This window comes from Oncorhynchus gorbuscha, linkage group LG17 (assembly GCF_021184085.1).
Source record: "Oncorhynchus gorbuscha isolate QuinsamMale2020 ecotype Even-year linkage group LG17, OgorEven_v1.0, whole genome shotgun sequence".
Classification (NCBI taxonomy): Eukaryota; Metazoa; Chordata; class Actinopteri; order Salmoniformes; family Salmonidae; genus Oncorhynchus; species Oncorhynchus gorbuscha.
Genome location: NC_060189.1, coordinates 55,172,219 through 55,198,111, shown reverse-complemented (window position 1 = coordinate 55,198,111; position 25,893 = coordinate 55,172,219). Strand labels below are relative to the sequence as shown.

Genomic DNA, 25,893 nt, shown 5'->3' with positions numbered 1-25,893 from the left:
GTTCGGTAGTTAGTGTACATAGCCTACACTTGAACAGAGCAATGCTTCAGAAAAAAACCTGGCATGTCTTTAAAGCAGATGTGATACTGCATTGTGCATTTTACACCAAATGATGCTGTCACGGTCTGACCTTGGTTCTGTTATTTTATCTTTGTTTTAGTATGGTCAGGGCGTGAGTTGGGTGGGCAGTCTATGTTTGTTTTTCTATGCTGGTTTTTGAGTTCGGCCTAGTATGGTTCTCAATCAGAGGCAGCTGTCTATTGTTGTCCCTGATTGAGAATCATACTTAGGTAGCCTGGGTTTCAGTTTTGGGTTGTGGGTGTTTGTCTTCCGTGTCAGTGTTTGTCGCCACACAGGACTGTTTCGCTTATTGTTTTGTATTTCATAGTGCTTCGTTTATGTTTTAAAATAAACATTATGGACACTTACCACGCTGCGCTTTGGTTCTCCGATCCTTCTCACTTCTCCTCAGAAGAGGAGGACGAGATCCCTTACAGACGCAGCACAACATTTCATCCAACATTAACACCTATGCATTGACCCAGGCAGGTGTTACAGTATGTTCAGATCTAATCTGGAGAGCACTGACCTGTTATTAAATGGCTGTAACAGCATGGCAGACAGTATAAGACACAGTGGGGAATCCTATCATGCTGGGAAATCAACACGTAAGGAACAGACTGAAGGCGTTTACCCATACAGAATGTAACATGAATGTCATTCTCATCGGGTCTGTGTGTGCGACAACCACGGCGGTGCAAAGGCCTAGTTGAGATGAAAAAGAATCACATCAGCAGTTGATAGCATTAAGTCTGGGTAATGTTCAATGTCACCTTATCAAGTTCAACGGAAGCTGACAGTCTTGCTTCATTCTTACCTGAACTGAACGGAGTCTCTATTCAGTCATTCATTTATTTACTCTCTCATTCTTTCTCTCTTCCTCACACACTCATTCCATACAGCAAGGAAGGGAAAATGGAAGTTTAATTTAAGCCTATATGCATTTAAGAGAGGTCTATAAAGCCCCAATCCAGCCCCATATTTCTTGTTTCCTCACTATACGGTGCTGGAGGGGGGGGGGGTGACAACGGTATTTTCCATAATGGTATGTGGCTCTATCTGCCTATTACTATGCAAATCAATGCTCTTCTCCTTCCTGAATGGTATTTCATAATGTAGAATTATCTGACAGGGCAGCTGGAGAGACCAACCTTGTGTTTCAGAGATTGGCTCAACTCCAGCAGGAATGAATTTGCTTTCCCAGCCCAGCACAGATGTAGGGAGCTGTAGCAGTTTGGTGGGCTCCTCCTCCCCCTCCTCCCTCCCCCTCCCTCCCTCCCTCCCTCCCTCCCTCCCTCCCTCCCTCCCTCCCTCCCTCCCTCCCTCCCTCCCTCCCTCCCTCCCTCCCTCCCTCCCTCCCTAAATAAAACAATAATAAAAACCAGGGCTTCTAACCAAGTACCGAGTCATAATTCTGCAAAGACCGGTGATAAATTAGAACAGCTTGTCAAGGTTGTCACCGGGGTAAATTAGCCGGAGACTCGTGTGAACCGTAAAACTGCTGCTTCATTTGCCAATTTCAGCTTTGTCGAGGCGGCTATTAACATGCAGATTTCCTGAATTGTTTATTAGGCCGGCTGAAGCTGGAGTGGCTCTTTTAAACGCTGATTTACTTTACGACACAGCACAGAGGTAGGAGGTAAAGCAGGCTATGTGTTTGAGGCTGGCTGGCTGGCTGGCTGGCTGGCTGGCTGGCTGGCTGGCTGGCTGGCTGGCTGGCTGGCTAGCTGGATGGACAGCTGGCTAGCTGGCTGGAAGGCTGGCTGGCTTGGCAGTGTGACACACAGCAGGGAGCAGGTTGACTTTCCAGATGTAGGAAGACGTGATTAAAGATATCAGTTTTAGATTGTGACATTTAGCCTATCACAGAGTCACTATATTCAAACATACCAAATACCAACACATGTAGCTAGCTCTACATCAAATGCATAAGCTGCATGTGGAGATGAAATGCGCACGATGTCTCTGATGTATTGAATTTCGATCCCACTGGGGTCTTTGTCAGGACAGGTCAAGAAAGGTCTGGTCTGATGTATTAAAAAACATGGAGGCTAATACAGTCCCTGGTATTTTGTGTATTCTCTTTCCTCAGCTGCAAGACGAAGCTGTACCTGGAGAACCTTCCCAACACCAGCATCATCATCCCCTTCCACAATGAGGGCTGGTCGTCCCTGCTGAGGACCATCCACAGCATCTCCTACCGCACCCCAGACCACCTCATCGCTGAGATCATACTGGTGGACGACTACAGTGACAGAGGTAGGACACCTGGTTAACTGTTACGCTGCTGTCTGTGTTGGTGGTCAGGGTTCTTACACCACACCCTGCTCAGTGACTGTGGTAGGACCCTGGTTAAACTACAGTTATTACAGTATGGTGCTGGTAGGACCCTGGTTATACTACAGTTATTACAGTATGGTGCTGGTAGGACCCTGGTTAAACTACAGTTATTACAGTATGGTGCTGGTAGGACCCTGGTTAAACTACAGTTATTACAGTATGGTGCTGGTAGGACCCTGGTTAAACTACAGTTATTACAGTATGGTGCTGGTAGGACCCTGGTTAAACTACAGTTATTACAGTATAGAGGTCGACCGATTTATGATTTTTCAACGCCGATACCGATAGAGATTATTGGAGGACCTAATACCGATTAATCGGCCGATTTAAAAAAATGTATTTGTAATAATGCCAATTACAACAATACTGAATTAACACTTATTTTAACTTAATATAATACATCAATAAAATCAATTTAGCTTCAAGTATGAAACATGTTCAATTTGGTTTAAATAATGCAAAAACAAAGTGTTGGAGAAGAACGTAAAAGTGCAATATGTGCTATGTAAGAAAGCTAATGTTTCAGTTCCTTGCTCAGAACATGAGAACATATGAAAGCTGGTGGTTCCTTTTAACATGAGTTTTCAATATTCCCAGGTAAGAAGTTTTAAGTTGTAGTTATTATAGGACTATTTCCCTCTATACCATTTGTATTTCATTAACCTTTGACTATTGGATGTTCTTATAGGCACTTTAGTATTGCCAGTGTAACAGTATAGCCTCCGTCCCTCTCCTCGCTGGGCTCGAACCAGCCACACAACGACAACAGACACCACATTGAAGCAGCGTTACCCATGCAGAGCAGGGGAAACAACCACCCCAAGGCTCAGAGTGAGTAAAGTTTGAAACGTTATTAGCGCGCGCTAATTAGCCAGCCATTTCACTTCGGTCACACCAGCCTCATCTCGGGAGTTGATAGGTTTGAAGTCATAAACAACGCAATGCTTGACACACAACGAAGAGCTGCAGGCAAAACGCACGAAAGTGCTGTTTGAATGAATGTTTACGTGCCTACTTCTGCCTACCACCGCTCAGTCAGATACTTAGATACTTGTATGCTTGTATGCTCAGTCAGATTATATGCAACACAGGACACGCTAGATAATATCTAGTAATATCATCAACTAGTGATTATGATTTATTGTTTTTAATAAGATAAGTTTAATGCTAGCTAGCAACTTACCTTGGCTTACTGCATTTGCGTAACAGTCTCCTTGTGGAGTGCAACGAGAGAGAGGCAGGTCGTTATTGCGTTGGACTAGAAGGTTTGCAAGATTGGATCCCCCGAGCTGACAAGGTGAAAATCTGTCTTTCTGCCCCTGAATGAGGCAGTTAACCCACTGTTCCTAGGCCGTCATTGAAAATAAGAATGTGTTCTTAACTGACTTGCCCAGTTAAATAAAGGATAAATAAAGGTGTAAAAAAAAAAAACGGCAAATCGGTGCCCAAAAATACAGATTTCCGATTGTTATGAAAACTTGAAATCGGCCCTAATTAATCGTTCGACCTCTATTACAGTATGGTGCTCTATGTATCAGGTAGGACCCTGATTAAATCAAATGAAATGAAATTGTATTGGTCACATACACATACTGTATTTAGCAGATGCTATTGTGGGTGTAGCGAAATGCTTGTGTTCCTAGCTCCAACAGTATGGCGTTGGTGGATATGGGGCACTGCACTAGTTCCATTACCCCTACCAACTAATAGAATCTCACTTTGATTAATCTCTGTTAGTGTATGTTTTTGGTGTCTACAACCCTGGATGTTGCCTCTGGGGGTCTTTGCCTTGAGGAGAACCCTGTGTGTGAAGCTCGTGTGAGCCATACTCATTTGTGTCAACCTCTGATCCGTTTATGGTCAGGTAGTTTGGTTTGGGAGGAGTTGGGTTTTGCTCGCCAGCCAGCTGGTTGCCCTGTTGGCCGTTGCCCTCTTTCTCTCCTGTGGTTCTGTGGATGTTGTGCAGAGAAACAGATTCACTTCCTATCGTGGTGTGGCTGTTTGCCTCAGGGGGAGGGAGATAGAACGTATGCATTCAGTAGCCAGACCACTGTGGCCAGACAGGGTCAGTCGTTGTGTACTGTATGCTCCCCCGCAGTGTTGAGACAATCCACTGGAACTCTCAGTCCACTGGCCTTCCGAGACAGACACACACCCTTCCGAGACAGACAGACGGACGGACGGACGGACGGACGGACGGACGGACGGACGGACGGACAGAGAGACACACACACGCACACACACACGCACACGCACACACACACAGAGAAGACTCACCACACCACCGGGCTTAGCCCGGATCATTCCACATTCCGTATTCCGCCTCTGGAAGCCCATGCATATATTCACATAATTGAGGTATTTTTATATTGTTTTAGCGGGCAAAGAGCAACAGCACAAACAACCTCTTGGTGGATGGACTTTAGAGTGTGTGTTCTTCATTTGCATCAGGTGATGAGTCAGCCTATTGGGGAATTCACTGGTTGTTTAAAGGAGCGATGCGCAGTTGCTACATCCATTTTGGACTTGGAATTGATTCTTGAAGAAGTATGTCTTGTACATAAATGGCTGATGAGTTTAGTTCAACTGTCGTGTCCCATCAGCACCCAAAATATCAGCTTGTTTCACTCCAATGTTTGTAAACAACCTAAATTTAAACAAACACAGTATAGGCTCAAAACATGGTCAAAACTCATTTTGATATCATGGATGGTCAATCCTGGCATTTAGCTCTGTTTATGAATTTGAAAGTGGTTACATTTCTCCAGCCCCATCCCCCAGCTTTTTACCAAAAACAGTGATGGGGTGCCAGCTTTGTTGTCGTTTCAACTGCTGAGTTCCCTTATGACGTTTGTAGCGTTTATGTTAAAGCTGTGCACTTTCATATTTTGAGTCCTTGGTCCACAGTTCATCCATGTAAACACTCTCTGTTGGTTGCTGTAGGCCTGTCTGTTCTGTTTACATACTGAGTCAGGTGAATGTGTGGAAATGGGTCATTTGGGTTCTGTGTGTGTGTGTGTGAATGGCAGCGTTGGGCAAGGTTTTGTGTGTGTGTGTGTGTGTGTGCGGGATCAGTGTTAGAGCTGGCAGATTCTCAGTGAGTTGAGGCTCTCTGGGACCACAGTCCTCACGGTGGGACACCAGATGGGCACAGCTGTTGCTCAGCCTTACAGCTGAATCTATCCCCCAAGGTGTGTGTGTGTGTGTGTGTGTGTGTGTGTGTGTGTGTGTGTGTGTGTGTGTGTGTGTGTGTGTGTGTGTGTGTGTGTGTGTGTGTGTGTGTGTGTGTGTGTGTGTGTGTGTGTGTGTGTGTGTGTGTGTGTGTGTGTGTGTGTGTGTGTGTGTGTGCTTGCCTGCGTTTGATGTGCTAATGTTATTGTCACTGGCCATATTATAATGTTTAATTATTCCCCCATCTTACAACCACACTTCAATAGTACCTAAACTGGTCAGCTGTGTAATGCATGCCAGATATCCTGGCGACACATCCCAGGACTGCGTTCACCCCCATCATGTTCTGGTGTGTCACACAGAGGAGCGAGGCACGTTCTAGTGTGTTGCACACAGCAGCTAGGCAGAGTGGCCTCTTTGTGCCTGTGGAGGACAATTCTCCAGCGGAAATATCTATGAACAGATTTTTCACCTGAAGCTAAAATAACAATATGCTCTGCTGACAGAATAGCTACATTTGAAACCAAACCTTCTGAGAAATAATTTGGCAATGTATAATTATGAGTCATAATGATAACAACTCTCCATCTGTTGCTCGAATGATAAATAATGAAATCAACCTTTATTGTCTGATGCTACATTCATAACCCTCTGGCACGGTTGTAATTCCCAGTTGTTGGGTCATAAATACCAGTTGAATGCAGTCACGTGCTTTGTAGTCGTTGAGAAACACTGATTGGCTAAAGGCCAACACGCTGCATCACCCATAAACTAAAAGTACAGCTACCATGCTTGTAAACTAATTATAATGCTCAAAAACCAGATTAATAGATTGCTTTTTATAAACAATGTTTTGTTGTTGTATTTGCCTGCCAAAAATGCAGTTATCGAGGTTATTTCCTTACTAGGTGACATCAGAGGTCAGCATGTGGGAGAAGTTGGAGCTCAGGGATGATAGACAAGCTTCCCACTAGTAATTACCAGTTGGAGGGGCATTCAAGTGGATCTTTCCCAGCTGAATGTGGTAAATACCACCTTCCCACTTTTTGTGAACGCAGCATTAGTCACCTACTGTACCTGTGAACATAACCTATCTATTAAGTGTCAGTGGAAAACTAGGATTATGTTGCATAAGTATACCAATCAGTTGGCTACATAGTTTATATGGATGGGCATTATAAATGATTTCACTATTCAAATAATATGAAGGTGGAGTGGGACCAGGGGACTTACCTAGGACGGAGAGTGCACCAGAGGAGGGGGGGATCTGCAGCGGTGCAGAGGCCACCAGAGGAGGGGGGGGGATCTGCAGTGGTGCAGAGGCCACCAGAGGCGAGAGACGGTGATGAGGCCAACGGAGCAGCGCCTGGGGAGGGGTGCTCAATGGTGGCAGTGCAGTGGGAGGTGAGATACAAGTGGATCAGGAATTCAGTGAGGCCTTTGGGGATACGTGTTTACATTTTGCGAACTTAAACGTCCGAAGCCTACTACCGAAGATAGATGAGATATGTCTGTTGGTTCGCAAATCAGAGGTGGGTGTCTTATGTTTCACAGAGACAGAAAGGATCGGAATTGGAATTGGTGGGGGGAGGGGGGGAATATGTGCGTTTGTAAGGTCGGACATTGCTTAAAACGTCAGATCGGATTTAAGCGTTGATCTGGAGATTGTCAGGCTGGATATCTGCCTTCCCAAAACCAAGCCGATTTTGTTGGGGGTGTGTTACAGGCCGCCCAATCAGAATGCATTCTATGTAGGTCTTGAAATTGTGTTGTCAAACTGTAATGATTCCCTGGTGAAGGAAATACTTTTCTTAGGGTATTTCAATACGGATGTCTTTAAAAAGGCAAACCCAACTCACAATGTATTTATGCACTTCTGTAGATCACTTGCTCTGACCCAAATCATAAAAGATCCCACCAGGGTATGGGAAACGGTGCAAAGTACAATTGACTTAATTTTGTTGTCTGATAAATCCAAAATATTGCAGAGTGGAGTAATAGTATATGGAATCAGTGATCATTTTATTATATTTTGCACAAAGGGGGGTTTTTAATGATATATTATTGTGTCACAAAACTGTTAGAATCAGAGGACTCAAAAAATACTGTGTTGAAATGTTTAGGGAGCAAGTTGGTAAAATTGACTGGTCACCAGTGCTGTATAGTGTGGGGGTAGACAGTGCCTGGGAAGCCTTTAAATGTCGATTCCTTGATGTGGTGAATGTGATGGCTCCCATTAGACGGGTCACCTGTGCTAGATAGTGTGGGGGTAGACAGTGCCTGGGAAGCCTTTAAATGTCGATTCCTTGATGTGGTGAATGTGATGGCTCCCATTAGACGGGTCACCTGTGCTAGATAGTGTGGGGGTAGACAGTGCCTGGGAAGCCTTTAAATGTCGATTCCTTGATGTGGTGAATGTGATGGCTCCCATTAGACGGGTCACCTGTGCTAGATAGTGTGGGGTAGACAGTGCCTGGGAAGCCTTTAAATGTCGATTCCTTGATGTGGTGAATGTGATGGCTCCCATTAGACGGGTCACCTGTGCTAGATAGTGTGGGGGTAGACAGTGCCTGGGAAGTCTTTAAATGTCGATTCCTTGATGTGGTGAATGTGATGGCTCCCATTAGACGGGTCACCTGTGCTAGATAGTGTGGGGGTAGACAGTGCCTGGGAAGCCTTTAAATGTCGATTCCTTGATGTGGTGAATGTGATGGCTCCCATTAGACGGGTCACCTGTGCTAGATAGTGTGGGGGTAGACAGTGCCTGGGAAGCCTTTAAATGTCGATTCCTTGATGTGGTGAATGTGATGGCTCCCATTAGACGGGTCACCTGTGCTAGATAGTGTGGGGGTAGACAGTGCCTGGGAAGCCTTTAAATGTCGATTCCTTGATGTGGTGAATGTGATGGCTCCCATTAGACGGGTCACCTGTGCTAGATAGTGTGGGGGTAGACAGTGCCTGGGAAGCCTTTAAATGTCGATTCCTTGATGTGGTGAATGTGATGGCTCCCATTAGACGGGTCACCTGTGCTAGATAGTGTGGGGGTAGACAGTGCCTGGGAAGCCTTTAAATGTCGATTCCTTGATGTGGTGAATGTGATGGCTCCCATTAGACGGGTCACCTGTGCTAGATAGTGTGGGGGTAGACAGTGCCTGGGAAGCCTTTAAATGTCGATTCCTTGATGTGGTGAATGTGATGGCTCCCATTAGACGGGTCACCTGTGCTAGATAGTGTGGGGGTAGACAGTGCCTGGGAAGCCTTTAAATGTCAATTCCTTGATGTGGTGAATGTGATGGCTCCCATTAGATGGGTCAGGGTAAAGCAGAGATCTAGCCCTTGGTTTAATTATGAGATTCTAGAATCTCTCCTAGCAAGGAATAAGGCCTTGATGAAATTTAAGAACTCTCAAGAGCAGCCTGATTTTCTCCTATATTAACGTCACAGAATTTAAGCACAGAGCAGAATGGATGAAGCACAGAGCAGGATGGATGAAGCACAGAGCAGGATGGATGAAGCACAGAGCAGGATGGATGAAGCACAGAGCAGGATGGATGAAGCGAAGAGGGGTTACTTTGCTGATAAAATAATAGAGAACTTAAATGACCCTAAAAAGCTTTGGTAAAAGCTAGGCTGTAGTAGTACTACCACAAACAAACTAAACAGTATTGGACTGAACATCAGGGAGAGATTGTTTAAGAAAAAGCAGAGGTTGCCAATGAATTCAACTATTTTTGTTACTTCTGTTGCAAGCAGTTCCACCAGTTCTGGTATGTATGGAAACAACCAAGTCAATAAGTATTATGCCGAGTTACGGGTTCAGACAAACTCTTTTGCAAAGATGGCAACAGCCAAAGTAGCAGAGCTTAAATACTCCAAAGCCACAGGCCTGGATAATATTCCTGCAAGGTTTCTTATAGATTCTGCTGAGGAAATTGGCCCATGTATTACGCATATCGTTAATCGTTCTCTTGAACAAGGCACCTTTCCCAGGGACATGAAACACACTGAAGTTATACCTCTGTGAAGAAGGGGATAAAGTCTGACCCTGGGAATTATAGGCCTGAATCTCAATCAATCAATCAAATGTATTTATAAAGCCTTTCTTACATCAGCTGATGTCACAATGTGCTGTACAGAAACCCAGCCTAAAACCCCAAACAGCAAGCAATGCAGATGTAGAAGCAGGTGATACAGTTAACCACTGTCTCCTCATCTCCAAACTGGAGGCACTGGGGTTAAGCAGTATTCCTCTAGGCTGGGTAAAGTCCTTTTTATCAGGTAGGGAGCAAATAGTAAAGGTTAATAGTTCACTGTCTCAGCCAAAACCAATGAGTTGTGGCGTTCTGCAGGGGAGCGTGCTTTGTCCTTTACTGTTTTGACTGTGTATTAGCAATATGAAAGATGCTTGTTCTTGCCATCTTTTCCTTTATGCGGATGACTCTACACTTCTGGTGTCTCACAAAAGTAAAACTAAGTTGGAGAGCATACTTAGCACAGAGCTTACTAACATTAACAAATGGCTTGGAGATAATAAGGTATCTCTACACTTAGGTAAAACTGAAGCAATTATTTTTGGATCCAGACCTAAATTGAGTAGGTCCTTTGAAATCAGAGTGGAATTAGGGGGGAGGTGCTGACTACTAAAACCTTTGTTAGCTACCTGGGATGCATCCTTGATGGAAGATTGGGAGGTGTGAGCATGGCCACTAAAGTGCAAGGGAAGGTAAATGCCAGGACTACATTCTTGCCTAGAAAGTCCAAGCTGCTTGATAAGGACTCCATGAAAGTGATAGCCACTGCCCTCATTCAATGCCACTTTGACTACACTAGTACTTCCTGGTTTGGGGGCTTATCTAAACTTATGAAGCTTAAGTTAAGATAGCCCAGAATAAGCTGATCAGGGTAGTATTGAAATGAATCCATGTACACACATAGGCAGGAGCTGCTTTCAGGAACTCAACTGGTTGCCTGTTGTAGGTGTCCCAGATTAAACTGGGTTTGGTTTACACAAGTATTTATGGTTCTGTGCCCAGATGTCTAACTGATTACCTTCCCAGTGCACACAATCACTTTCCTGGTGCACACAATCATAGCACCAGATTAGGTGTTGCTGATGTGTGCTTATACAAATCAAATCAAATCACAGGTTCAGGAGTAATGCTGGGAAAGGTACTTTCGTTGCTTCTTCCCATAAAACCTATGTCCTCTCTGGGCAGCTTTAAAAATAAAGTAAAAAACTGTTTATCTTCTGTCCCCATATGAATGACCCCTATGATGTACCTCTGTAAATCACGTCACTCAAAATGACATAAAATGCCACAACAGCAGACAGTACAGTGGTTTTCAGGGAGCTATTCAAGTATTTGTTGGCTAGGGGTGGCAGGTCGCCTGGCGGGTAGGAGCATTGGACCAGTAACCGAAAGTTTGCTGCATGGAATCCCTGGGCTGACAAGGTAAAAATCTGTTGTTCTGTCCCTGAGCAAGGCAGTTAACCCACTGTTCCCCGGGTGTCGATGATGTGGATGTTGATTAAGGCAGCCCTCCGCACCTCTCTGAGTCAGAGGGGTTTGGTTAAATGCGGAAGACACATTTCAGTTGAATGCATTCAGTTGTACAACTGACTAGGTGTCCCCCTTTCTCTAACAGTAGCCTCAGCTAACAGCAATAGTGAATATGTCTGATGTTTGCCATCATAGAACTGAATCTGTTTCTGGTGAGTGTTTTGCTTTGATCTTTGTCAGGTCTTGTGAACCCTCCGTTGGTGCACGCCTGCAGGCTATTTGAAGTGGGGACATAGCATACTGTTGTTAGGGCTGACCGGAGGGCTAAATGCACTATGATAGTAAAATGCCTTTTCATGTGAAATGCAACCCATAACCCATAGCCCATGAGAGAGACAAATGAGCTTTAAAACAAAACAATCACTTTGTGCGTCCTCAGAACTGTAGGCTACATTTAAAAGTCAGGCCAATTCATTTATTACATTTACATTTTACATTTAAGTCATTTAGCAGACGCTCTTATCCAGAGCGACTTACAAATTGGTGCATTCACCTTATGACATCCAGTAGAACAGTCACTTTACAATAGTGCATCTAAATCTTAAAGGGGGGGGGGTGAGAAGGATTACTTATCCTATCCTAGGTATTTATCAGGATCATTAATGGGTATCTCCAAAGAATTGGCAATATAAACTAAGGTAAAACAAAGGAAAATGCACATCGTCGGCTGTCATTTCAGCTGCTTGATGTAATTGTGTGTAAGTTTTAGTTGACCAGTTAGCTACAGTAGCAAAGGAGAAGTAACTTTAGTCTAGCTATCCTCAGTGCTTAAGTTGTAAATCAGGAAGTGCTGGAACATAAAGTGAGCATGAGAGGGGGGTGACCTGGGGAGCTCTGAGGTACCAGAACGCATGAAAAATATAGCCATCTTTATATTAAAGCATTGCATGCATATCATCACATTTGTGTAGTGGCATGGGGAACAATGTTAGTTGCATAGATTCTGGGAAAATGTTTGTCTTTTAAAACGCATTTCATTTGACTGGAGACTTTGGTATAATCTTTTTTAATGCCAACTAGGAAATCTCAGAATTCCGACTTCAGTGCGTTCTAGACAACTGGGACCTCTGGAAAAACTAGCTCCAATTGGTCAAATTTGTTTTGAATAGTCATCTAACTCGGAATTCCAAGTCAGGAACTCTGGCCTCTTTCTAGAGCTCCGACCTGAAGATCACTGACATCATGATTTCAACTCGAGTTCCCAATTGTCTTAAAATCACCATAATACCACACAGTTGATCGAAATGAGAGGCTACTTTGACAAATAACAACTGAAAATCTGAGATCAATAAAAGCTAACTTGTCTTGAATCCATCAATAGATATTGTAGGCTACAATCGCTAGTAATGGCCTATGCGCTCGTGCCAGAAGCCTCTCTCTCCTGTTTAAAATTGCAAAATACTTGGAAGTTGATCACATATTTTGGGAGCCTACAGCATAGTCTTCTCTTTTCAGCAGGAGCCATTTGCTTTCCAACCTGTCTTGTCTGCATGCTGTTTGTTCACTGACAGATTTGCCACGTGTCCCAGACTGTAGGCTATGCCTTGTTATTGGGATACACTCCACAGCTAGGCAATTTTAAAATACGACGCTATTGATCCTCTGTGGCAAAATTATAGGCTTTCTAGTGTAGTAGGCTATTCTGAGTTATTTCATTTATTTATGAACAAACAGCATTAACTCTATAATTTTGGCAGATGTATATAAATTCATCAGTGCTGCTGCAGCTCCTCCAGATCCCTTCGCACGGTTATGATTCTATAAGGAAATAAATCATGCAACACTGGGGAGATGACAATTGCAGGCCCATGTCTATCAGAGCAGAGAGAGATAAATCATAGGAACGGAATGTCATTGTAGTTCTGAGAGAGATACGGGGGGAGGCAACTCGAAATAAATACATTTTATTGCTTTTATTTGAATTTTGACATTGCAAAAAGCGGCCAAATAGGTTAATTTCTTTTGTCTGATAACCCCCCTTAAAGGGCTGTTTCCCTTGGCTTCGCCTCGGGCCTAAGAACAGCCCTTAGTCGGGAGTTATCACCCGATAATCCCCAGGTCCTCATGCCTTATTGCTTAAAAACTTTGTGTGCTGCTTGTTCATTTTATTGTCTATACATATGTACTGTTGCTTCCAATGTGCATGTTTTACCCTGTATTAGGGGTACACCTAGTCCAATTATCCTGGTACCTGCAATGTGTGAACCAACCAATCGGAGACCTGTTGGCAAGGACTCAGCTGAATTGTGTCCAAAGGTCTTCACCTTGGCAGAACAAGAGTTTCCCTCTCTCTGAGCTCAGACCCCCTCTGACACCTTGGGGGGAAAAAAATCACCTGTCACTCCTGAAGTGTCACCTCCCGCGGTCACCGTGGAGATATCCAGGAAGTCACTCACAGCATGGAGCTGTCACCACCGCTTTATCTCCACGGCAACATTTAAGGGCAAAGATCCAATTCCCATCAATCACGCTGCAACCCCCCAAAAAAATGTGATGTGCGAGATAAGAGAGAGGTGTTCTTATTGGAATAGACTGACTGACTGACAGTGTCATTTCTGCAGCTCTCAAACAAGAGGGGTTGGAAAATGGAATATGTATTAGATTCTACCGCTCAAAGCATCAAAGATGACAGTTGTTTCGAATGTATTCTACCTGAATGACAGACTCAATGAGATCGGTAGGAATCTCAGAACATGAATTTGTTGCTGTCTAACTTTAGACAAATTAGAAATATGACAGGGCATGCCAGGTTAGAAAGCACTAAGCTGAAAGCTAAATGTTCACAGTAAATACCAAATAGCCTAAATTAAAACTTGAAAGTGCTTTGAAGTTTTTAAAAGAACAATCCTTAGCTAAATGGAAGGCCCTGCAAAAACATCCAGCTGTGTATTGTGTGTGCTTTGCAAATGTTTCCTTTTATAGTTAAGCCAAATCACCATCCTCCCTCCACAGGCAGTAACATACACACACACAGAGAGAGAGAGAGCCCCCCACACACACACACGCACGCACGCACACGCACGCACGCACGCACGCACGCACGCACGCACGCACGCACGCACGCACGCACACACACACACGCACACACACACACACACACACACACACACACACACACACACACACACACACACACACACACACACACACACACACACTTCAGCTAAAAGTCTTTAGAAAGGAAAGCTGTTCTTGTGAAAGATACCCTGAGAAGCAATGTGTAATGGTTATCTCTAAATTAACCACTGCTGGGCACTCATTAAAACATGGACGCAAATTGAATTCACTCCACAGAATTTAATGAATCATGAAATGTCCCCTCATTCAGTGTCATTTAGCTAGAACTGTGATGGCACTCTGTTAGGCACTTTTTCTCTTTATCTTCTATGTATTATGCAAAGGTGTGCTAATTGCAAAAATAACATGTTTCGCATAGAGAACTGGATGAATGCATGTGGCAATGCTAAGTACACAAAGCCACCAAATCCAGAACACATTTCTTGAGAGCTGAGATGGTGCAAAGTGAAATAATAAGAGAAGTGAAGGAAAGTCAAGTTTTCAATGTAATTGCAGATGAAACCAACGGTTTTAAGAAAAAATAACACTACTATTACACAGGGCCATCCACAAAAGCTTTTTACACTTTCAGTCAGCTAAAAGCTTAGATGCAGCAGGTCTCACAAAAATGATTGTTGATTGCCTTGAAAAACATGGTCTGGACTACAGAAATGATCTTGTGGGGCATCCGTCATGAGTGGAAAGCATTCTGGTCTGACTGCACGGATTAAAAACAGTGCAAGTTTTGCATTTTATGTGCACCGTATTGCACATAGTTTGAATTTGGTTCTAGTCGATGCTGTAAAGACAGTGCCTGAGGCAGTTAACTGTTTTGCTCTACTGCAGAAGCTTTATAACTTTGTATCTGGCTCGTATGTTCATCTCAAGTGGCTTGCAGTTCAGAAAGAGCTGTATCCACAGCAGCAGCCCAGGGAACTACGGAGACTTACGGATGTAAGGTGGGCATGCAGACACATGGCATGCCGTAATCTGAGGGACAGGCTTCCTGCAGTTCTGAGAGTGCTACAGGCTATCACACTTGAAAATAGTGGTGATGGATCAGTGGAGGCAAGGGGCCTTCTTTCTCAGATTTACATTTGGTTACCTTTTGTAAAGTGCTTGTTGATGCCAAATGTCTTTCTGACATGCTCCAATCAAGCTCTCTTGGCCTAGCAAGGGCTGTGTAACTTGGGTCAAACGTTTCGGGTAGCCTTCCACAAGCTTCCCACAATAAGTTGGGTAAATTTTGGCCCATTCCTCCTGACAGAGCTGGTGTAACCAAGTCAGGTTTGTAGGCCTCCTTTCTCGCACACGCCTTTTCTGTTCTGCCAACACATTTTCTATAGGATTGAGGTCAGGGCTTTGTGATGGTCACTCCAATACCTTAACTTTGTTGTTCTTGAGCCATTTTGTCACAACTTTGGAAGTATGCTTGGGGTCGTTGTCCATTTGGAAGACCCATTTGTGACCAAGCTTTAACTTCCTGACTGATGTCTTGAATTATTGCTTCAATATATCCACATCATTTTCCTCTCTCATGCTACCATCTATTTTGTGAAGTGCACCAGTCCCTCCTGCAGCAAAGCACCCCCACAACATGATGCTGCCACCCCCGTGCTTCACGGTTGGGATGGTGTTATTCGACCTGCAAGCCTCCCCCCTTTTCCTCCAAACATAATTATGGTCATTATGGCCAAACAGTTCTATTTTTGTTTCATCAGACCAGGGTACATTTCTCCAAAAAGTACAATCTTTGTCCCCATGTGCTGTTGAAAACCATAGTCTGGCTTTTTTTATGGCATTTTTGGAGCAGTGGCTTCTTCCTTGCTGAGCGGCCTTTCAGGTTATGTCGATATAGGACTCGTTTTACTGTGGATAGAGATACTTTTGTACCTGTTTCCTCCAGCATCTTCACAATGTCCTTTGCTTTTGTTCTGGGATTGATTTGCACTTTTCACACCAAAGTACGTTCATCTCTAGGAGACAGAGCTACACCAACGGTCGGCAACCTTTTCCATTTGGAGTGCCAATTTATCTTACCATTCCTACTGATCTGTGTGCCTGTTATGATTTTGATACGCACATTTTTGTGGTAGAGTTTAATTTAGTTTATAATAGTCTTATCTTATTATATCAAAATCATTGTCTGTGGTTAATGACACAAATCTAAAAGTAACTTTTATTGCCATAGCCAAAACATATTCTGGGCCCTCAGAGTTTCCCGTGCCAGTGAGCTGGGGACAGACACAGCTGTAGGTTATTTGTGCAAGGGATAAGAACTAATCAGGCATTTTATGACTGGAACAGAGCTTTACATTATTCCTTTTAATGCCGAGTGGTTATCGAAAGGGAGAGAGCTGGAAATATTTGCATTCTCAATTGAGTCTAAAAACAGACTTAGTTTATTTGCCGTTTGAGGTCCATTAGTGGTGATATGTTGAGACAATCAAAGATACTTTTATACATCCCCAAATGGGCATATTTATAGGCCTACATTTGCACGCAGGCCAGGTAGACTAGTTCTACTTCTATATGTGTAATCAGGTGCGAGTCCTTACTCAACAAAGACGATTAATAAATTGACAAAAACTTCTCTCACACGTGTAGCATAGGTTGTGAGTTCTGCAAACAACGTGTCAACTCAGACAATGAAAATGGTAAACAACTGTAATAATAATATATTGAATGAATTAACAGAAATTACTGGCCTGTTGACTAAATGGGGTCAGCCCTAGATACATTATACAATCATCCTTAATTACATTGAAACTAGTAATTAGAGGTCTTACTTCACTTGGTTGTTTGATGATGAGGTAGCCTAGCCTTAACGGTGACTGTATGGATTATCAAAATATAGTATTTGAAAGGCAGACATTTTAATGGGTGAGGAATGGGTCATTTTTATAAACCATCCTTGAGGCAGAACTGCTCGATATCTGATGGGCCAGCCTCAATTTGGCTATATTGTAAAAATTCAAGAAAACAAAAATGTTATTTTCAGTCCTCGTTTAAGGTTAGGGTTAGGCATTAGAGTTAGCAGTGTGGTTAACGTTAGGGTCAGGTTTTAAATCAGATTTTATGACTTTATGGCTGTGCCAGCTAGTGACCACTCCGCAGAGCTGCCTCCAGAACGACATTCATGACGAAAAATGCTAACCTGCGAAACACAAGCCTGCACTTTAGATTTCATCCCCAATTCTCTTCTCTGACCCTCCCCATAGATCCAACTGACGCCTTGTCTCAACAGATGCTAGTGATGGTCGTCCTGGAGGCACTTAAAGCCAATGGTGTGCAGCAAAAAAATACAGAAATGTAATTCTCTGTTGCCTTTTGGGAGAGCTGAGTGGTGAGGGGTCATGGCAGCTCAGCGGTAGAGTTGTTTTAGCTTTTGGCTAAAGCTACGGTCTGGGATTTGTGGATGTGGGATTTACCTTTAGGGAGCTAAATTTGAGGGTAATTACTGAACATTTTTACTCTGCCTTTTGGATAAACCAAAACAGGCTTTATGAGATTGGAAGCCAACAGGGAGCCCTTGAGACCACAAATTCACTCATGAACACACACACACACAAACACTCTCTCTCTCTCTCTCTCTCTCTCTCTCTCTCTCTCTCTCTCTCTCTCTCTCTCTCTCTCTCTCTCTCTCTCTCTCTCTCTCTCTCCTCTCCCTCCCTCCCTCCCTCCCTCCCCTCCCTCCCTCCCTCCCTCCCTCCCTCTCTCTCTCACACACAGTCTAGCACGCCGTATCAGACTGACAATGAATAATTACCACCTGTTCCGTTCTGTGTGTGACGAGAGAACAGAGAATGAATGCAAGCTAAACATATTCTCTGCCAATTCAGAAGGGCGTGTCCTTGGAATATTATAGAATGATTCATTTATCCACTGTCCTGTATATCAATCACATGTAGAACGTTACTTTACTTTACTGAAGTCTCCATTCCATATTCAAACATTCAAATAAGGAAAATCTCTGACATAAAATGACATGAGCAGCCACTTTAATTAAGGGCTGTATAATAATTTGAATTTCACTTTTCCCAGAAAACCTCGACACGGTTACAGTTAGTTTCAATTGAAATGAAATCAAACACCCCTTTTAAAAGTTGTTTTGGGAGTGTTCTGACTTCTACCATGTACAATTCTGAAACATCTGGTTGATTTATCTGGTGAGTTGCATTGAATCTAGAATGACTCCAGAAGAATGCAATTAAATGACTGAATTGACTGTGATTTAGATGGAATTGACCCCTCCGGCTATAGAGGTGTCGGTCTACTGTATCTTGTCTACTACATTTGGGGTCAATACCTAATATAATAATAAATGCCATGTAGCAGACACTTTTATCCAAAGAAACTAAAGCCCTATTGATACAGGATTAGTTTTACTGGGGGAGGTTGGGTAATGTAATTATGTACACAAGCACAAAACACCACGTCTGTCATTTTTACGTGTCAGGAGGGTAATAATTCCAGACAGAATAAACTACTGTTTTTGTCAAACTCTAAAGTCTTCTGATAGTACTAGTCCCGTGTGAATCCACATCCCTGTGTTATGAGAGAAATGTCTGCGTTTGACCGGTGTTTGAAGAAGAGGAGGGGATAGTAGAGGGAGAGGACACTGGAGAAGAGGAGGGGATAGTAGAGGGAGGTTATGTTATGAGAGAAATGTCTGCGTTTGACCGGTGTTTGAAGAAGAGGAGGGGATAGTAGAGGGAGAGGACACTGGAGAAGAGGAGGGGATAGTAGAGGGAGGTTATGTTATGAGAGAAATGTCTGCGTTTGACCGGTGTTTGAAGAAGAGGAGGGGATAGTAGAGGGAGAGGACACTGGAGAAGAGGAGGGGATAGTAGAGGGAGAGGACACTGGAGAAGAGGAGGGGATAGTAGAGGGAGAGGACACTGGAGAAGAGGAGGGGATAGTAGAGGGAGAGGACACTGGAGAAGAGGAGGGGATAGTAGAGGGAGGTTATGTTATCAGAGAAATGTCTGCGTTTGACCGGTGTTTGAAGAAGAGGAGGGGATAGTAGAGGGAGAGGACACTGGAGAAGAGGAGGGGATAGTAGAGGGAGGTTATGTTATGAGAGAAATGTCTGCGTTTGACCGGTGTTTGAAGAAGAGGAGGGGATAGTAGAGGGAGAGGACACTGGAGAAGAGGAGGGGATAGTAGAGGGAGGTTATGTTATGAGAGAAATGTCTGCGTTTGACCGGTGTTTGATCGCGGTTTGAGCAAGAAAGCAATAACTGATCTGATCAATTGAACGAAGTGCTGCACAAAGCCCATATATGAATGACCTACATGTATCAACTTTCACAGTGAATTCTTTTGTTGACATGTTTTGTGCGGATTCATTTAATATTGCCAAATGCATCAGTAAAAAAACATTGTGCCTATAAAATGCAACGTTTGCTGTTAATCGATCTCCGAGCAGCAGCAAACTGACCTAAACATTTGGAAAGGAAGTCAACTTTAAAAAATATATATACATATAAAATCCTGTCCAAATCGTCATCTGGAATAACAGACATTCTGGAGTAATAATTACATAACCAGCATTGTCTAGGAGTACTAGTCCTGTGCAAATATGGCTTTACAGTCATGCGTGCATAAATTTCATGTACAGATGGTCCCGGGAATCAAACCCACTACCTGGGTGTTGCAAGCACCATGCTCTACCAACTGAGCTACAGAGGACCTGTATTTCTTCCCTAACAAGACAGGTGGGTTTTAGGACCCCTCTTTAACGTTACATGGTAATTATCTAAGCTAATTAAGACCTCTGAACGGTGTTGTAAATCGCCTTAAAATGCCTCGATTACGGTACCGTAGCAATACATAGAATCAAGGATAAGAGGAAGATCCATTGTCTTGAGACTTATACTGCCCAGGACGCGTCTAATGTCGACTCAGCTTTTTGGGCTCAGGATCAGCTTTAAGGATCAATGTGAAGTAAGCCAAATCAAAGCTATGTCCTTGTTTTATTTGGCCAGACTAATTGCAGCGACTGAAATATGTTAATTCAACCCGGGCTCCATTGATCTGTCTACTGTACACTGAGTGGACAAAGCATGAAGAACATGGATTGTGTATGTGTGCCGTTCAGAGGGTGGATGGGCAAGACAAAAGATTTTAGATAGGGTATGGTAGTAGGTGCCAGGCGCACTGGTTGGAGTGTGTCAAGAACTGCAACACTGCTGGTTTTTTTCACACTCAATAGTTTCCGTGTGTATAAAGAATGGTCCATCACCCAAAGGACATCCAGCCAACTTGACACAACTGTGGGAAGCATTGGAGTCAACATGGGCCAGCATCCCTGTGGAACGCTTTCGACACCTTGTCGAGTCCATGCCCCGATGGAGTGAGGCTGTTTTGAGGGCCATCGGGAGGGGGTTGCAACTTAATATTAGGAAGGTGTTCTTAATGTTATGTCCACTCGGTGTACAGTATGTGTTGCCTTAACATATTTAAAATATACGCTCTTCATGGTTTCTGATACATGAACCCTTATCAAACATACCCTTTCTTTAAAAAGAAACTTAAGTGACAATGTAGCGTTCACCATTCAGTATAATTATAGTTTTGCTGTCTCCATGAGATTGTACAGGGGACACTTCAGGACCCTCATCAAAAGCTTTTGAGTATGGCTCGGGAGTCCCTCTCTCTCATGGTCAAAAAAACTAATTTCAGGTCCACATGGCACTACGCTTCAACAGGACATTCCAACTCACACAGTTGCCCACTGTATTCATAATGGATTGTGAACACCATTGTCTGGTACAAGTGCTTTGTAAAGTGGAGTAGTAACCGGTGTGTCACAGGGGCCAGGGATAAAACCTCACTTCAGGCCAGCGATGGCCCATTGACTTAGGCTCGCTGTGATCTCGAACTGTGGGGGCAGAAACAGGACCGTGCTCAGCCTGCTGGGATGATTTGAGATAAGACGAAGATGGATCCAGGGCCATCCAGAGTCAGATGCCCTTGGCCAGTATTTCTGCTGCCTCTGCAAGGCTGTGTTTCTTGGGGTTGGGAGAATAAGCCACACACTCCCTTCCTGGGAGAGTGGATGGAGATGGGATTGATTGGAGCAGGCAAAAGAGAGAGTGATGTACACTTTGTCCCTGCCACCCGCCCGCTTACCGGCTTCTCCCAAACCGACCAGCTTTTCTTCCTTCGGCAAAAACAAATTAAGGCAAAATCAATCGTCTTGTCCGCGTCCTCCAGGCGTGCCTGTCGATACTCATAAGCGGCCAACTTTACTGTTGAAGTTAAGCGAGAGAGAGAGTCCTTCCGGAATGTGTCACTTGTCAGTGAAACTTCCTCTGGCAGATATTGGCTGCCTGCATCACTCTCTCGTTCTGCACGTCAATAGCAGCATCCCAGTTCTGAGATAAATGGAAGCCTCATTGAAGCCTCTTCAGCTGAATTTGCCTTAGCAAATAATATTAATCATTGATACGCAGTATAATACCAAAGTACTGTTACGTAAGTTCTTGGAAGGACTTGAAATGTTCCTGTGTATTATGTGGTTTTTAGTACTTCTTCCAGACACATCATGAAGCTGTCTGTGATATTCAGAGTGTTTCCTTTGTGTGTGTGTGTCTGTGTATGTGTGTGTGTCTGTGTATGTGTGTGCATGTGTGTGTGCGCATGCGTTTGTTTTCTTTCTGGCTCAGAGATAGAGGTCGGAGGCAGGTCACAGAATCTATTAAATGATGAGAATTCTCCATCAGTTCTGAGAGCCACAGTGATGTCTTTCTTTCTGAAGTTCTCATTTTGGCATTGTATTGAATCACACAACCCCACGTCATTTTTATTTTCACTCAAGACGGATTTCTAATACAGTATCTATCAGAACACACACACACACACACACACACACACACACACACACACACACACACACACACACACACACACACACACACACACACACACACACACACACACACACACACACACACACACACACACACACACACACACACACACACACACACTGTATGATGTTTATATGGAGTAGCCTCTCTATCCTCTCTTCTAAGTCCTCTATACACTGCAGAGTTAGCTGGTGGTGTGTGTGCACGTGTGTGTGTCTACACGCAAGTGTGTATGCGTCCAATGTGTGTGAGTGTGTGTGTCAGGGTCAACCTTGCCAACCTTGCCATTATATCTTAATAGGAGAATGCCAACCAGCCCTGCTTAGACTGGCTAAGTCCCAGGTCCCTCCAAGGATAAAGTTATCTCTCTGGCCCACCTTGACCACACTGCAGATCAAAGACCTACTGCTCTGGGCAACAAGGCAAGAGATCAGACACACACTCTGCCTGCACCCTAAATAGCACACTATTCTCCACATAATGTACTACTTTTGACCAGTGCCCTATGCAGACCGTGTCAAAAGTAGTGCACTACATTGGGGAAAGGGCTCAATTTTGGTTGTACCCTTCTGTCTTGTCTCGGTCTGCCCCATTTGATTTAGCACACTAAATAGACCCACTTTGTTCTAATTCATTTGTCTCAATATATGCTCAACGAAATGCTTATTCTCAGACAACGCGGGTTAAACACTTTGTATTCTGATAAGGTGGCCTGTTGACTTGGCAACCAGACCCCCAGTTCTAATTTATGAGATCGAAACAAAAACACACCAACCGAACGAACCAACAAACGCTCAATTCATCCCTAGCTACTTAACTTCCCAAACCAGACCCCCCCCCCCCCATTCACCACTGCCTCTGTATGAGATCCCAACAGAAACAACACAGCCCTAATTGCTGAAGTCGAGTTAACTCCATCCAAAGTTGCTTTGCCTCTCCATGACGCTGACAGCCAGGCTCTTTTGTCAGTACCAGGCAATGAGAGGTAAAGGCCAATGAAAGAAGCTGTCTTGGTTCCGTAGCTCCGGAGCTGTATTTCTCCCCAGGGGACTGTCTGGAGTCTCTGGCTGCCCTCCTGGCCCTCTGCTCAGCATAACTCTCAACCTTAACACACACGCTCACCGACTCCACATGACCGCATCCTTAAGAGAAGTGTCCTCCGTGATTGATGGCCGTGCTCTTGGCCGGGCCATCGCTCATTTTGGACACCCGAGACGACCGGTTTGAGCTACCCTCCCCGAACCTTACACACACACACACACACACACACACACACACACACACACACACACACACACACACACACACACACACACACACACACACACACACACACACACACACACACACACACACACACACACACACACACACACACACACACACACACACATACTCTGTCACCGTCGCTGCTGTCTCCATCCCCGACAAATTATCCCAGACTATGGCTCGCAGATGAGCTACTCTCTCTGATGAAGATGATGCACGACAGTCCCTGGCTTTCGTCCTCAAACTTCAGTAAACAACATCACCAAAGTCATTAGGTTTAGACAGGACAGCATATTAGTCACTTCATTCAGGAGCAATGAGCTTGTACTTTGTGACCTATTGTAGACCTGGTTCACTGGTTAGTTTCTTGGTACTGAACCCCTTTGACTCCCTGTCTGTTTGACAGGTTATGGAGAAGTATACGTAAGTCCCTGTTTTTAGATATATTTGTCCCCACCTAATTTGACTTGAACCATTTTCTCTGTGTTTTGCTGTCTTCCATTATCCCCACGGAACTTTAAAGTGTGTCGTCGGTGGGGGTAGTTACCATGGAAATTAGCCTGGAAACGCTTCCAAATGGCACTGCAATTAATCAATCATTACGGGCACATTTCCCGCTTTTTTATTTGCATCATTACCAGAAGTCCTACCTCTGTCAGCCGTGCCAGCGTGCCGTGAATGTAAGTGGATTCTAAATATAACCCTGGGCTCGTTAGTGAAGCACTACTCCGTGCTCTAGGTACTGTAGCATGCTACTGTACATTATAACAGGCTTCTATGAAACGAATAGAGAATGTCGTACCTGCTCTTACAGCCTTTAGAGGGCACTTACTGTACAACTATGGACTTGGGGTTACTGCCCTTAATAGATAGAACACTGCTGTCTGTACATTATCATATAGGCTTCTATGGACATCACAGAGAATATCTCCTGCTCATGGAGCCTTTGGAATGCACCTACTGTTCGCTGTACATGCTTAGCTCTACATGTAGCTGGACTATGGACTGGAGTATGTAGACTTGACACTGTACTGTTTTTCCCAGTTGATTAGTCTTGGATCTACCCATATTTAAAATATATGCACGTATGACTAAAGATCCCATGAAAATGTGTTCTCAGCCAACTTACCTTGTGAAATAAGGGTAAAAAATAGATATATTTTATACATATAATAATATATGCCATTGAGCAGACACTTTTATCTAGCGCGTCTCCTAAATGGCATATATTATTATATGTATAAAATATATATTTTTTTTACCCTTATTTCACCAGGTAAGTTGGCTGAGAACACATTTTCATTTACAGCAACGACCTGGGGAATAGTTACAGGGGAGAGGAGGGGGGATGAATGAGCCAATTGCAAGCTGGAAGTGATTAGGTGACCATGATGGTATGAGGGCCCCAGATTGGGAATTTAGCCAGGACACCGATAAGCCAGGACACCGATACTCTTACAGTGAGTGCCATGGGATCTTTAGTGACCACAGAGAGCCACGACACCCATTTAAAGTCTCATCCAAAAGACAGCATCCTATACAGGGCAATGTCCCCAATCACTGCCCTGGGTCATTGGGATATTATTATTATTTGTTTTTCATACAACTGAAAGGTTGCTGGGCTATACAGTATATCAGGGATATTCAACTCTTGCCCTACGAGGTCCAGAGCCTGCTGATTTTATTTTCAACCTTGATAATTAATTGCGTCCACCTGGTGTCCCAGGTCTAAATCAGTCCCTGATTAGAGGGGAACAATGAAAACAAGCAGTGGAACTGACTCCAAGGTCCAGGTTTGAGTTTGAGGGCAGTATATGATGCTGCTGAACATGTTTCCATCACAGCGAAAATCCAATAATGAAAAGCTGTGTGTGATAACACTGTACTGATGAGACTTGGATCGAACTGCTCCGTTTCCAATGAGGAGCTGTGTGATACAGCAGCTCATCCAGCTCCATTCAGTCAGTAGTGATCTGATCCTCCAGCAGGCCTGATAACCTGACGACCAGACCCCAGAACAGAGCACTTTTATCAGCCTGGCTTAAGACAGATAACCCCCTCCTCTCCTCCTCCTCCTTCCTCTCCCCCTCCTCTCCATCCTAACGAGATTGGACCTCCTCTATCACTCTATAAATGAGGATTGGTTATCTCGCTGAGAGCAGTCAGACTAGAGGGAGAACATTGCAATTATCATATCACCGCTGTGGATCGATTCCCCAATCCTTTACAAAAATACAGGGGTGGAAGTATACGCCCAGACAAACTGAAGCTTTCCTGTTCTGTCATTTTCTATTTTCTTGTCCGCGACCATTCACTTCAATTGTCAGGGTGTTCAATTCAACACTGTCATAGCCCTTTAGAGAATGCATTTTCTTTAGTGGGGGTATAATGTCAATTGTTGGAACATTGTAATAGATTTCTTTGGCGGCTAAATTACTGCTATTTTCGCTGGTAAGCTTACAGACTATGTTCTGAACACATCATCTGCATAACCGTCAACTAAATCTTACAAAGGAAGTTACATGGGAACTAAAGGAGCTGCCCACCCTGTTAGCTCA

The 25,893-nt window shown here is 43.9% G+C and overlaps 1 protein-coding gene across 1 annotated transcript in view; it reads left to right on the top strand.

Moving 5' to 3' along the window:
- The window catches only part of LOC124001441 (polypeptide N-acetylgalactosaminyltransferase-like 6), a 219,649-nt gene that overhangs the window by 7,892 nt on the left and 185,864 nt on the right, over positions 1–25,893 (top strand). The window contains exon 4 of the mRNA XM_046308172.1: positions 2,153–2,319. Within this exon, the coding sequence (XP_046164128.1) occupies positions 2,153–2,319 (167 nt within the window). The remainder of the gene's footprint in view (positions 1–2,152; positions 2,320–25,893) is intronic.